Below are 15,000 nucleotides of genomic sequence, written 5' to 3' on the forward strand. Positions count from 1 at the left end.
TTAATAATTTTGGATTTGATATTTTAAATATTTTATGTGGTATAGAGAATTCAGATCAAGTTTTTACAGATATGATAAAAGATTTAGAACAATTATTAAAGAATTCAAGTATTGATAAAAAGGTTAAAATTGGTGTTATCAATTTATTTACAATCATTGCAACAGCAACAGAATATATTAATCAAAATACACTCTTACAATACTTTATGTCTGTAAATATCTTTGATACATTGGTTACATTCTTGGGTGAAGATGATATTCCAAAACAAACTCAATTAAATATTCTCACTTTACTTTGTTACTTTTCAAACTTTCAAAAATATGAAATTACAAATCCATATTTAAAAGATTTATCAAATTTATCTGATCCAATTAAAGTAAATTTAATAATTTAATAATTTAATAACTTAATTTTATATTTTATTATTAACATTTTTTTTTTTTTTTTTTCATATAATTTTAGATATTAAAAATTTTAAATTTAATAACACAAAATTTAAAAGATCATAATGAATTTTTTGAACAACAATATAGAGATCCAAATTTAGGTATGGTATCAAGATTTAGTGGATATTTAAGTAGTTGGGTTTATTCACCTAAAGTAGTACAACCATTATCATTCTATGAAACTGGATCAAGTTTAATGATATTGTATGAATTATTCTATCAAAATGATCATTTTGTAAACATGTTGGTAAAAGGTGGATTACCATTTGCAAATGGTGGTGAAAATGGTTCAACATGTCCAGATATCATTAAACAATTCTTTAGTTTTTGTGCTTATTTAGCATCGGATGCTCAAAAGGATTTGAAAACCATTTACTCTAGAATGGCATTGTTAATATTACTTTGCATTTGTGAAAAGAGAGAATTGGAAGATTTCTTTCATGATATTAAATCAACTTGTTATATCTTTATCTACTCAAAGAAATCATTGTTCTCAGATCCAAAGGAAACTGAAAAACATCCTTTATCATGTTGGACATTGGATATTTTATCTCAATTCATCAAATGTAATCTCAAAGGTAAAATCTCAATGGATGTTCATCAAAGTGCTGTAGATTGTATTCATCGTATAGTATCTTATAAAAAGAAAACTTTAAATCGTTTACCTTATAAATGGAGTGAACTTTGGAGTGCTTTATTCTCTTTAATTTCAATGGTTTCAACTTTAAATATTTCAAATGATAAAATTCAATTAAATCAATCAATTCATGTTGGTATAAGTGTAAGTTTTTTTTTTTTTTTTTTTTTTTTTTTTTTTTTTTTTTTTTTTTTTTTTTTTCTTCTCTAAAAATAATATTTTATTAACTTTTTTTTTTTTTTTTCACTTTTCCCCAAGACTGTTAATATTTTTAATCTTTTTATAAATTATGGTGATTCATTTTTACCAAGTCCAAATGATTATGATGAATTATTTTATGAAATTATTCGTTCTGGTCAAGTTATTGAAAATTTTTATCAATTTATTTTAAACCAAACAACAACTGGAGGTCAAAGTGTTACATCTCCATCAGCAGCAGCATCAGCATCTAATCCAACAACACCAACTCCATTATCACCTCAACAATTACCAACTATTACTACTACTACTACTACCATCACTTCTAATAATGAATCAAATAATCCATTATTAAATCAATTATTAAATATAAGATCAATCGTTCAACACTTTACAAGTAAACTTGAAGAGTGGTCAGCAAATAATGCAGAGGTTGCTTTAACTGCACCACAAGTTTCAAAAATCATTAAAGATAATTATGATACACTCAGACTTAAACTTCAAGAGAATTTAGATCAATTTGAACCATATGTTGAAAATCCAAAAGAAGTTTTATTCTTTAAACATATTATTAAAGAATTAATTAATGATTTAAGGAAACAAATTAATGTTACTAATATAATTTAAAAAAAAAAAAAAAAAAAAACAAAAAAAAAAAAAAAAAAAAAAAAAAAAAACCAAAAATAAATAAATAAATAGATATTCTAAATAAATAAATAAATATTATAAATAAATATAATTTTTTTAAAAAAAAAATATTAAATTTAAAAGTTTACCTTTTTTTTTTATTAAACAAATATTTAATTATATAATTAATTATTAATTTAAATAATTTACTTTATTAAATGTTTTATCAATTAATGAATCTTGTTTACATTTTATATTTTTGATATTTGTATTATCAATTTCTTGTTTATAATTATTTTTTTGATGATTTATGTAATTCAAACATGATTGTTCTAAATTAAAAGATTTATTTTCATTTATAATTTTTTCAATTTCAATTAAAATATTTGGTGATTTAATTTTAATTGATTTATTTAATTCAATGATTTTATTTACATCTTGAATATTTCTATCTTGATTTGAACCTTGAGATTTTGCAGTTGTAAAATAAAGTTTAGCTTGCATAAAATTTTGAGAAATACCTTCACCATTTAAGAAACATCTACCAACAGCTTCTAATGCTGGTGAATAATGATTTAAAGATGCACTCTTCATAAAGTATTCAAATCCTTTACATTGGTTTTTTAATACACCTTTACCATAGAATAAACAAAGTCCAAGATAATAAAATGTAATCTCTGGATTATGTTCTTGATGATGATCACAAATTGATGATTGATAAAATAAACGGTATGCTTCATTATAATCAATTGTAACTCCTCTACCATAATAAAAACAAATTCCTAATTTGGTTAATGAATTACTATCAACATTTAATGATGCTCCAATTTTAAAAAGATTAAATGCTTTGAAATAATCTTGACATATTAAATTCAATTCTTCATTTTCACCACTGCCATCATCATGATCATCATGATTGTCAATGGTTTTAAAACCGTTATAATAATAATCACCCAATAGAATTATTGAATCTTCATAAATAAATTCAGCACTTTTTAACAGATAATATTTTGATTTTATTAAATCTTTCTTTTGTTGTTTATAATAATTAAATAATTCAAAATATGCTTTTGCATTATTTTGTTCAGCTGATTTAGTTAAATATTTTAATGACTTTTCAAAGTTTACACTATACCCATTCATTCCATAATAATATGATGATCCAAGTAAACATTGCGCAATTGAATTTCCTTTTTCACTTTGTTTTTTTAAAAATTCTTTATTCTCTTTATTATATTGTTTTCTATCTAATATTTCTTTTTCATCATTTTCATTCTCTTCTTCAATTTTATTTAAATTTCTATATGAACCATGTTTAATTAATGTTATATTTTCAATATTTAATAATTTAATTTTTGGTAATGGTGGTGGTGAATTTGATCTTTGATTTTTATTATTATGATTTTCATTAATTTCTTTATTTTCATTATTTACATTATTTACATTATTTACATTATTTTTATTATTATTATTATTATTATTATTAATATTATTATTATAATTATTATTATATTCATCAATTTCATTAAGTTCTAATTCAATTGATTTTGATTTTTTTTTTGGAATCCAAGGAAATTGGGTTATATTTATTTGATTATTATTATTATTATGAAAATGTGTTGTTTTTTCACATAAATTACAAATGACACAATTACATAATATGCAATATTTTATAATTGGTTCATCATGTGTTGGACAATGAAATTTATCTATATTTTTAAATGATTTTAAATTATGTTGAAAATGATCAAATTCTATGCAATCAACACAACATAAAGTTGTGCAATTTAAACACCACATAATATTTTTTTCATTATGAATTTTACAATCCATTTATATTTTTTTTTTTTTTTAATAAATAGTATTTATATATATATTTTTATTATTATTATTATTTAATTTAAAATTTAATAAATGAATTCATTTTTTAATTTATATTAAAAAGAACAAAAAAAAAAAAATAAAAAAAAAAATAAAAAAATAAAAAATCTGAAAAATTACAAAAAAAGCATGTTGGAAATTTGGCTTGGATTTAAAAAAAGTTAAAAAAACATTTTGATTGTTTAGAAAAATAAAAATAAAAAAAAAATAAAAATAATATAAGAAAATACGATGATCGGTTGGATTACATTTTTTTGTTTTGTTTTGTTTTATTTTTTGATAGCGAATTTTCATTTTTATTTCAATATCACATTTTTCAAATATATGAAAAAAAAAAAAAAAAAAAAGTAATATTTAATTTATTTTGATCTTTTGTGATTGTGATTCGTAGTTCTGGTTATTTTTACTATTTTTATTATTACTATTTTTTAAATTTTTTATTTTTTGTTTTGTTTTTTTATTTTTTATTTTTTATTTTTTATTTTTTAATTTTATATTTTAATAATTGTTGGAGGTTTTTCTTATATTTAATACAATTTAATTTACAGCTCAATCATAGTACTTCACATTTGTTGAGAAAGGTACATTTAAATTTGGGGTTACACCATAACCTGGTGATACCATTGATGGACCCATAAAAGGTTGTGAAGGGATCATTGGTGGGGACATAATTGGTGATACCATTGATGGACCCATAAAAGGTTGAGAGGGAATAATAGGTGGATACATCATAGGTGGTGTCATAATTGGTTGTGTCATAATTGGTGGAGTCATAATTGGTGGTGCCATCATTGGTGTTGGATAAATCATAGGAGCTGTTGATACCTGAGGTGTTCTCATATAATAATTATTGTAAGATGGGGCACCATAAATTGTTTGACCTGCAACAGGGGCGTAAGTTGGTGGAGGAACTTTAAATTGGTCCATTTGGTTGTATAATTATTTGTGTGAGAAAAAAAATAAAAAAAAAATAAAAAAAAATGAAGAAAAAAAAAAAAGAAAAAAATTTGAAATTTTTTTTTTTATTATGTTTTTCTAAAAAAAAAAAGGGTTCTTTGAAAGTTAAAAATAAACCCAAAAATTTTTCTCTAAAATCTGAGAAATTTTTTTAATCACATAATTTATATAGATCTGTATTTGAAAAAAATTAAAAAATATTAATCGGAAAAAAAAAAAATAAAAAAAATACTTTTTTTTTCCAAATTATATCTTTTTTTTTCTTTATTTTTTTGTTTTTTTTTTATTTTTTTTTTTGAAACAGTTGTTTCTCTTTGGGATACTTATTCTCGTTTCATTTTTATTTTTTTTTAATTCGACACTGTTGGTTTTTGTTTTTTGTTGCTGTTGCTATTCTATGTTTGTTTGTTTTGTTTTTTGTTGCTGTTGCTATCCAATGGTTGCTTTGAGCCTAAGGCCTCAGAATACTCAATTCCAGCACTTTAGAATCAAACTCCGGTCTTCCTTTTTTATAATTTCTCCTTTTTCTCATTAAATTTTTTTTCAAATAATCAATTTTTTCTCTTATAAATTTTAGCCAAAAAAATCAAATTTCATCTAAGCCCGTTTAGCAAAGTTGGAATTGCGGCAGCCTTCTAAGCTGCAGGTCGTGGGATCGAGACCCACAATGGGTGATATTTTTAACTGGGAAATTTATAGATCGCAGGTTCAATGTCTGATATGAAGATACACGTGAAAAGTAATTCATCCTTTTCTATCCTTAATCTCGGTCAATTTTAACCAATCTTTCAAAAAAAATCACCAATCCACCACGATCTACAGATCTAACTTACCAAATCGCCGATTCAAAGGAATCCCATCGAGATGAATTCCTACGCAGACGCGGCTAAAATGGCCAACCCCTCCACCCATATGGACGAGGCATCAGAGAACTTCATTAAGGAATTCTCCACAAAAACAGCAGAGATAAAGGAGACCTACCCCAAATTATCAATAGGCCTCAAAGACATCTCCAAATACTGCGAGACCATATTGAACATGACTGCTCTCTCAACCTACGAGAAAAACAACGGATTCTACCCAATTACACTCGAATTCCCCAAAATGGATCTCATGGGGTTAGAAGAAATGAGAAAAACACTCTCAAACTACGATATCCCAATCGACAAGATATACATAGGCAAAGGAACTAGAAAAACGATCCACCTGATGATTAAAAACGAACAATCTCTCCTAAATATCATTAGAGATAGAAGCAAATTGGGAACCTTCATCACCTCCAGTAGAGACTACCACGTCCTCACAGGAAGAGTAAGAATTCCAAGAGAAAAGGCAGGAATAGTGGACGCCCTCATCAAAACTGCCTTTGCAGAAGAAATACCCTATGCAATATACCATACTATATACTCCACCGACCACCTCCTAGTATTCGGTCTAATAGAATGCAAAATAGGCGATCAAATGAAATCTGGCCAACACAATACAGAAATCGCCAACTTTACCATCAGAACGGCCACCAAAACCTACTCCTCACAAAAGAAAAATAAGAAAGTAGAGTCAAACAACACGGAAGAACCATTAGAAGATGAGATGACAGATGATCCTCCCAACATCCAAAACAGGATAGCAATCAAATCCTCTCAACCAAAACCACAACAACAAACATACAACCCAGCAAACAATAAGTCTGATAAACAATCAACCCAAGAGAAAAAAGCCCAATCAAAAAAGTCCTCTCAACCTCTTCCCCCCAAAAACCAAGCAGAATCTCAATCTGTCAAACCCACCACAACCACTACCACAACATCCAACGCCATCCAAAAAGACAATGCCAACAAAACGAGCACTAACATCCATTCATCCTCGGAAAACAGAGAGAAGACACCAAACATCCCTCCATCACATAAACGCAAGAACGAGGAAATCCACTCAAACAACGAGGTCACCCAACTCTCACCAACAATAAACAGAAGCAACCCTTACATCCCATCCACCCCTAAGACACCTGTCAAAAAAGAAAGGAAAGGAATCATTGAGAGCTTCATAGAGAGTATCTACCCTTCACCATCCAAACCGCAGCTATACGACTCCCAAGAGGAGATCGATATCATCTCATAATGGTAGTAATCAAAATCAACCAATGGAATGTCAGAGGTTGGGGCACTGACACCTCCTTCAAAAACAAAACAGACTTTATCAAATCCCAATCCCCCCCAAACTCATTGGCACTAACCATAGTCAATGAACTCAACGCCGACGCAACACAAGCACACCAGCTATTTCCTGGCTCCATCATTAGCGCAACCAACAGAGGCAACGGAATAGGAATACTAAACCACAACAACCAAAACATAAAACTCTCACCAATATTCATAATAGAAGGTAGACTAATAATATCAGACATTCTAATAAAAGATACCACAACGAGAATCTTGGCCATATACGCCCCGGCCCAACCTGATAAGGGAAAAATACTAGCTTGAACACTAAACAAACACTTGAACAACCAATACCACAACCTAACGTCTAACCCTAAAAAAAACATCGACATCATAGCAGGTGACTTCAATTGTTTAGACTTCAATGACAATCACACATCAAATGACGACCAAGGCAACTTGACAACACAATCCCCAGATGAGATGGCCACAGTAATTGAAGCCATCAGAATTTCAAATAACCTAATGGATATGGACCAACTAAATAAAAGACCCACCTTCTCAAGAACGATACACAACACAAACAATAACCTCACAAGAATCTTGGAAAGGAGACTAGACAGAATATACCTTAACAATAGCATAATCAACTACAGTCAATTATACTTAAGGAACCTAATCCCCCCAAAAATTAACGACATACCTCTATCAGATCACAACTTCCTATCAACCACCTTCACTCTACCCAACATACAGACGAACATGCGCAGATGGAGATTAAAAAAATCCTCAATCCTCTCAAGCATAATGCTTAAGAAAATAGACATCCTACTTAACGATTATTCAAGGGAGCTGTCATCCAACCATAACTCTATTTCCTTCTCTCAACTCAACAGCTTACTGAACAAAATAAAACAACTATACACAGAATTTCAAAAACAAAACGACTACAACAATAAGGCAAACATCAAAAATCTAATCTCCCTACTAGAGACAGAATTTAAAGACCAAGCCTTTGCAACCCTTTCAGCAATAAATGAATCTAAAAGAAGAGAAGAACAACTTAAACAAGAATTGAACAACTATTGCGAAGAAACCTCACTCAAGTACATCTCCGCGAGAATCAAGAAAAGACACAATGATTTCACCATCAACGCAGTAAAAGATACACAAGGTAGAACAATCAACAAACAGGAATTGATCGAAGAAGAATACGTAAAATATTACTCAAATCTTTATGACTACAAAGAAGATGACCCACCATCTCATTATGAAATGTTGGAAAATTGGACAGTGACCAGGGACTCAACATGGGACAACCTTGAAAATGAATTCACATCACAAGAGATCCTAGAAGTAATAAAACAATTGAACCCACACAAATCTCCAGGCCCAGATGGAATTCCAAACTTATTCTACATAACACACAAAGAAAAACTAGCTCCAATACTGGCCTCAGCATTCAACGACACTCTAAGAAATCCTCATCTAATTAGCAAAAATTACAAAGAAGGCCTCATTATCACGATACCTAAAAAGGGAGATCCCGAACTAATCAAAAACAGAAGACCAATTACACTGGCCAACTGTATATATAAAATCCACTCAAAACTAATAAACAATAGAATAATCCCAATACTAACGAAAGTGATCAACCACAATCAAAAAGGTTTCGTACCAGGCAGATTCATTCTCGATAATATCATATCAATTAACGAATTAATCAACTATTGTAATGATAAAAGAATTAACGGAATAATTACACTATATGATTTCGAAAAAGCTTTTGACTCGATCTCACACGGTTCAATACTCAGATCACTACAACACATCAACATTCCAACCAATATAATCAACCTGATAATGAATCTACTCACCAAATCTGAGGCAAGAATTGAAATTAATGGTAGAACTACTATACCCTTTGAGATCAAAAGAGGAGTTAAACAAGGAGATCCACTATCACCCACCCTGTTCGTCCTTGTAATAGAGGCTTTAGCTAGAAAAATTTTACAAGATGACCGAATTACTGGCCTTCCTCTAAACAACAGCAACCACAGAGAGAAATTCCAAAGCTTTGCAGACGATTCGGCTTCAATGGTCCCAGACTCTCAACAACTTGAATTAGTACTACAACACTTCAATTCATTTTGCAAAGCCACTTCCTCAAAACTAAACATCGACAAATCTTCATCAATTCTTATAGGCAACCCAGACAATACCAACCAAAGAATTCCAATATCTACAAATCCAGAAAGATACTTGGGATACTTCTTCACAGGCAAAGGGATAACAAGAAAAATGCCAGAAATATTAAACACAATAAGATCATCCTTAGTACTATGGAAAACCACTGACTCAACAATCAAAACCAAAACCAACATCCTCAAAGCATTCGCACTCTCTAAATTAACCTACTATTCATATGTAGAGAACTTTAAGGAAGAGGAATTAAACCAAATCAATAAATTGGTCGAATGGTTTTTATCGGCACCTAACAACAAAAATGCTAGTGGATTTCAAGTTATTAATTTAATGAGAACCAAAAGAGCAAGATACCCACTAAATGTAGGGGGCTGGAACATTTGGAATATAGAATTGAGACAACTGGCGCAGAAACTTTGGATCATAAACCAGTTCATCCTAGCACTAGAAACCAAACAAACAAACTCATCTCATCACAAAAGCTGGGAATATCAGATCCAAAAAAACAAATTCACATCCAGATACCTAAAAGAAAACTTAGACGAATGGAACAAAATAAGAATAAAAAAAGCAATCTTCAACAATAATCTCACATCCATAAAAAACGAAAATGGACAACCACTTTCACTGGCAGAATGGTATACCACAATTCAAGACCAAAATCCAACCATCCCTAAAACGGAATTCCAATCATCTCTAAACTTAAGAGGCTACAGCTATAATCAACTCTTCAACAACATACTGAAGATAAAAGACCCTAAAACAAGAGACACAATGTTTAGATTCCATGCCAGATGCCTTCCAATAAACTACCTTCACAACAAACAATGCCCACTCTGCAAAGAAGATATGAGCAAAGACCCATACGGTCACCTGTTCTTCTCATGCAAGAAAACAAAACAATTCATAAAAATAAATAAACTCAAAAATTTCATCTATATTACCACAGGCAAAGGTAAAAACTGGCACCATACAAACTTTGAATGGAACTATAAAGCAATAGACTATGATCTAACTAGATCATTCGCATATAGAAACCTAATGGCCCTTATCCTCCACAACATTTGGATTTGGATTTGCAATCAAATATACAGTGAAGATCCTTTAACAGATGAATCACTATCATACAGCTCCCTTCTAAAGAAATGGCACAAATTGGCCACTCTAGAATACATCAAAAAAGCAAAAGATCTGAAAAACTTATCAGCAAAAGACCATAATAACTTCAAAGATCCTAAGATCCTTCTCACTTCAACGATCAAGCTAAGAAAAACAACAGCTAATTACTATTGTATTCCAGAATCATCTCTCCCAAATATTATATCTTTTGATCAATTCATATGATTAAAATAACCCTTCAGCTTAAATGATAAGCCTTTAAATAAATATTAAATAAAACTCGTATTAACACAGATGGACATATATCAATCTTGTTAATCCAATATTAAAAAAAAAAAAAAAAAAAAAAAAAAAAAAGCCTACAGTTGATCAAACGGATACTAGATACAGAAAAACATATCCATCATCAATCTAACATCAACTCCCAAATATTATATCTTTTGATCAATTCATATGATTAAAATAACCCTTCAGCTTAAATGATAAGCCTTTAAATAAATATTAAATAAAACTCGTATTAACACAGATGGACATATATCAATCTTGTTAATCCAATATTAAAAAAAAAAAAAAAAAAAAAAAAAAAAAAAAAATATGAAGATAAATTAAAAAATCAAACTTATTATACCACCATATATGAAGAAAGATCATGAAATTAACATAGACTACATTCATATAAGATTTCACACTTCGTATGGTGCTATAGATCTATATATTATGACCTTTCAAGACTTTTCTCATTAAAAAACTTAAAAGCAATGATATTTCACTAGGTATGGATATGGATTTGCAATCAACTATACAGTGATGACAAAATTCAAGCCACAAAATTAGACTATGATATGATCCTTAAAAAATAGTACAAATCCGCACCTTAGTTTGCTTTATAATTCCTCATTGGGTATATATATTAGAATTTTTTTTTTTTTTTTTTTAAATATTGATTGATCAGTGTTTATCCATTAAAGGAAATAAACAATAAACCATTAATGGTTTTATATGTGGATTTTAATTTTAAAACATAGTGTAGTTATAGTTATTATTATTATCATTTTTATGTTAGTCCAAAAAAATTAAACAAATCAAATAATAAAATTAACTATTTTATTAAATTGGAAAGTTGATTTAAATCTTTTTCATTTTATAGAGCATACGATTTCTCAATCATAGTTGAATATTGAGAATCGAACCTGTTATCAGTAAATCTTACTGGGGAAAACATTGCAAGAGGCGAGATTCGAACTCGCGAACCGAATGGATGAGATCTTAAGTCACACGGATTTAACCAGACTTTCCTACCCTTGCTTTGGATGGAAATTTTATTTTATTGGTTTTTAAACCTGGCACCATCATCCCATAGAAAAACTAAAAACTCTCATCCATAAATCATAATTGAGAAGCAATTGTGTATAAAATACATTTTTGATAGATCTATAAAAAAGAAAAGATCAGATTCCAAAAAAAGATTGTTTCACCAAATTATTTTCTATGGTTTGCTAGGCATTTTCAAAACAAAAATAATATTTTTTTAATTTTTTTTTTTTAGGTCATTTTTTCCCAGTTATTTATTAATGTTTGGGTTATTACTCTTTCTTTTAAAATAATTTAATGTTTGCCATCAAATCTATCAAAAATATAATTTAAAAATTTCTTTTTTAAATTGGACTATGTGGTTTCAATTTTTTCACTGATATTACTTTCATATGCATTATTTTATAATGGTCGTAGAAATATTTCATTGTTTAAAATTTATATGTAAAAAAAGAGAATATATTGGAATATCCAAAATCACTTGGAATACTAGACCCAATTATGTGATGATGTTTTTGAATGAATGATCAGACATCGAACCTACGATCAATATTTTCTTTGGCATAAAGATTCACCCATTGTGGGTCTCGATCCCACGACCTGCAGCTTAGAAGGCTGCCGCAATTCCAACTTTGCTAAACGGGCTTTGATGAAATTTGTAAATATTTATTTAAAATTTATAAGTTGATATTATAAAATTATAAAATTATTACACATCGATCGAAACCCTATGATACTATTATCGGCATATTTTTTAAATGAGATACACATTTTGGATATTAAATCAAAGCTCTCTTTATTTTAATTGGAAGAGACTCTTTTGGAAAAAAAATTTGGGAATTAAACAAAAGTCCTCTTTAAATTGGGTGAAAAATGGATAAATTGAAAAAAAAAAAAAAACAATTGAGTTTTATGGCAAAAGTCTTGATTAAAAAAAAAAATAGTGACAAACTTAAAGATCTTTTTGGTAGTGAGATATTAAATTTTTTTTTTTGTTTTTTTTAAATTTTCCTTTTTATTTTAACTTTTCCAAAAATTTGGTTATTTTTTTTTTTTTGTTCCTCCAAAAAAAGATTTTTTAATTGAAAAAAAAAAAATTTTCAAAAAAAAAAAAATAAAAATAAAAATAAAATAAAATAAAATAAAAAAAAAAAATAAAAAAAAAAAAAAAAAGAAAACAAAAACAAAAACAAAAACAAAAATTTTAAATACTGTTTTAATCAGTTAATCTAAGAGTAAAACATAAAAAAAAAAAAAAATAAAAACAAAATAAAATAAAAACAAAAAAAAAGAAAAGAAAAAAAAAAAAAAAAGAATTTTTTAAAAAAGAAAATTTCCTCTTAGATGAAATAATATTATAATAATAACAATCAGTTTTGTTTGAATAAATAAAAATAAAAAAAATAAAATTTATGTTTTTAAATTTTTATATTTAAAAAAAAAAAAAAAAAAAAAAAAAAAAAAAAAAAAAAAAAAATAAAAATATGGCAACAAGTTGTAATATTAGAGTAATGTGTAGGTTTAGACCACTAAATGAAAGGGAGAAAGCATTAAAAGAGAATCAAACCTGTGTTACATTTCCTGATGAAACACAAGTTATAGTTTCAGGTCAACCATTTACATTTGATAGAGTATTTACACCAGAATCAACACAAAAAGAAGTTTTTGAATCTGTTAAAGATACAATTCATGATGTATTACTTGGTTATAATGGTACACTTTTAGCATATGGTCAAACAGGTAAATATTTATAATAATAATAATAATAATAATAAGTATAACTTTTTGTATGCACACATATTAATATTTACAAATTATTAAGGTTCTGGTAAAACATTTACAATGGGATCAGCAGCAGCAGAATCTGATTTTGAAAATGTTGAGCAGTTAGGTATTATACCAAGGGGTAATCATTTAATTTTTAATACAATTGCAGAAGAAAGTGATGGAAATGCAGAATTTACAATTAAATGTTCATAGTAAATATAAATCAATTTATTATTATTATTATTTTTTTTTTTTTAAAAAAAAAATAAGTTATTAATTAATTTTTAAATTTTTTTTATTTATATTATTTTGATATTAATAGTTTAGAAATTTATATGGAAAATATTCAAGATTTATTAAATCCAAAAAATAATAAACAATTGAAAATACGTGAATCAAAATCACAAGGTATATATGTTGAAGGATTGACAGAGGAGTATGTAGCAAGTGAAGAGGATATTATGGAATTGATTCAAGTTGGTGAATCGTCACGTTCAGTTGCAAAAACCAATATGAATCAAAGATCATCACGTTCACATAGTATATTGATTATAGCGATTGAACAAAAGAGTTCAGATGGTAGTAAGAAAAGGGGTAAATTAAATTTAGTGGATTTGGCAGGCTCTGAAAAAGTTAGTAAAACTGGTGCAGAGGGTATAGTTTTAGAACAAGCTAAAAAGATAAACCAATCTCTATCATTATTGGGAAATTGTATTCATGCATTGACAGATTCAAAACGTGAGCATATACCATTTCGTGATTCAAAACTCACAAGATTATTACAAGATTCATTGGGTGGTAATACTAAAACAACATTATTAGTAACTGCTTCACCACATTTTAACAATGTTGATGAAACTATTTCAACACTTAAATTTGGTGCTCGTGCAAAGTCAATCAAAAATAATGTTAAAGTGAATCAAGAGAAAAGTGCTGCCGAATTACAAATCATTGTGAATGCTCTAACAAAAGAATTATCAATTTTAAAAGTTTATTCAATATCTTTAGAAAATTTAGTAAATTATTTTAAATCTTCATCATATCAACCTGGTAATCCAATACCAAAAGAATTGGAACCAAATAAACAAAATTTATTATTATTACAACAACAATCAAATAGTAGTAGTGGTGGTGGTGGTAGTGGTAGTAGTGGAGGAAGTAGTAATGGTAGTTTAATGATGAAACCTAGATCAACAACACCAACACCACCATCAATTAATAGACCACATTCATCAGCATCAACACATAGACATTCAATTGCAATTACTGGCACACATAGTAAAGAGGGTAGTGGTGGTGGATTAACATCATCAATTTCATCATCATCAATTTCATCAATGTCATCATTATCATCATCAATTGATAATGATTATAATGGTTCATCATTGGATGATAGTAATGGTAGTAATGGATTATTTAATCCATTGGCAATTGTTGAAATGTCAATTGAAATGGAGAAAATGAAAGAGGATACTCAATTATTGATTGAAAAGTTTAAAGATGAAATATCAGAGATTACAATTCAATATCAATCAACTCAAGAGGAATTAAATCAATGTCGTCAACAATTGGATCAAATTAAAGAACAGCTTGAACAACAACGTTCACAATTCATTAAAGAACAATCTCTATTAAAAGAGAGTGAACGTAATGCAACACTTGATTCAACTTCAAAAGATTTGAAAATTCAAT

At 28.0% G+C, this 15,000-nt stretch overlaps 6 protein-coding genes and 3 non-coding genes across 9 annotated transcripts in view; 5 read left to right on the forward strand and 4 right to left on the reverse strand.

The window, feature by feature from the left end:
- The window catches only part of DDB_G0276325 (hypothetical protein), a gene marked incomplete at both ends in the record, with an annotated part of 3,310 nt that extends 1,401 nt beyond the window's left edge, over window positions 1–1,909 (forward strand). Inside the window, 3 exons of the mRNA XM_638141.1 lie at window positions 1–377; window positions 464–1,228; window positions 1,343–1,909. The exon at window positions 1–377 is cut by the window's left edge and continues 40 nt beyond it. Of these exons, the coding sequence (XP_643233.1) occupies window positions 1–377; window positions 464–1,228; window positions 1,343–1,909 (1,709 nt within the window). The remainder of the gene's footprint in view (window positions 378–463; window positions 1,229–1,342) is intronic.
- Window positions 1,910–2,101: 192 nt separating this feature from the next.
- Window positions 2,102–3,742, reverse strand: DDB_G0276271 (hypothetical protein; the record flags this gene model as incomplete). The annotated part of the gene is made up of 1 exon (XM_638142.1): window positions 2,102–3,742. The coding sequence occupies one exon, from the start codon at window positions 3,740–3,742 to the stop codon at window positions 2,102–2,104; it is 1,641 nt and encodes a 546-aa protein (XP_643234.1).
- Window positions 3,743–4,339: 597 nt separating this feature from the next.
- Window positions 4,340–4,717, reverse strand: DDB_G0276327 (hypothetical protein; the record flags this gene model as incomplete). Its single annotated transcript, XM_638143.1, has 1 exon — window positions 4,340–4,717. One exon carries the CDS (start codon window positions 4,715–4,717, stop codon window positions 4,340–4,342), a length of 378 nt encoding a protein of 125 aa, XP_643235.1.
- Window positions 4,718–5,348: 631 nt separating this feature from the next.
- Window positions 5,349–5,421, forward strand: tRNA-Arg-UCU-4. The gene has a single exon. It is a non-coding gene; the product is annotated as a tRNA-Arg (tRNA).
- A 916-nt stretch (window positions 5,422–6,337) lies between these two features.
- DDB_G0276329 (hypothetical protein) lies at window positions 6,338–6,585 on the forward strand (the record flags this gene model as incomplete). Its single annotated transcript, XM_638145.2, has 1 exon — window positions 6,338–6,585. A coding segment is annotated over one exon (248 nt), but the record flags the coding sequence as incomplete, so codon positions are not given.
- Window positions 6,586–7,389: 804 nt separating this feature from the next.
- On the forward strand, window positions 7,390–10,455 carry DDB_G0276387 (hypothetical protein; the record flags this gene model as incomplete). Its single annotated transcript, XM_638080.1, has 1 exon — window positions 7,390–10,455. The coding sequence occupies one exon, from the start codon at window positions 7,390–7,392 to the stop codon at window positions 10,453–10,455; it is 3,066 nt and encodes a 1,021-aa protein (XP_643172.1).
- Window positions 10,456–11,452: 997 nt separating this feature from the next.
- On the reverse strand, window positions 11,453–11,535 carry tRNA-Leu-UAA-5. The gene has a single exon. It is a non-coding gene; the product is annotated as a tRNA-Leu (tRNA).
- Window positions 11,536–12,113: 578 nt separating this feature from the next.
- On the reverse strand, window positions 12,114–12,186 carry tRNA-Arg-UCU-5. The gene has a single exon. It is a non-coding gene; the product is annotated as a tRNA-Arg (tRNA).
- An 839-nt stretch (window positions 12,187–13,025) lies between these two features.
- kif5 (kinesin family member 5) overlaps window positions 13,026–15,000 on the forward strand; it is a gene marked incomplete at both ends in the record, with an annotated part of 3,276 nt that continues 1,301 nt past the window's right edge. Inside the window, 3 exons of the mRNA XM_638081.1 lie at window positions 13,026–13,281; window positions 13,364–13,520; window positions 13,631–15,000. The exon at window positions 13,631–15,000 is cut by the window's right edge and continues 889 nt beyond it. Of these exons, the coding sequence (XP_643173.1) occupies window positions 13,026–13,281; window positions 13,364–13,520; window positions 13,631–15,000 (1,783 nt within the window). The remainder of the gene's footprint in view (window positions 13,282–13,363; window positions 13,521–13,630) is intronic.

Source organism: Dictyostelium discoideum (genome assembly GCF_000004695.1).
Source record: "Dictyostelium discoideum AX4 chromosome 2 chromosome, whole genome shotgun sequence".
Lineage (NCBI taxonomy): Eukaryota > Evosea > Eumycetozoa > Dictyosteliales > Dictyosteliaceae > Dictyostelium > Dictyostelium discoideum.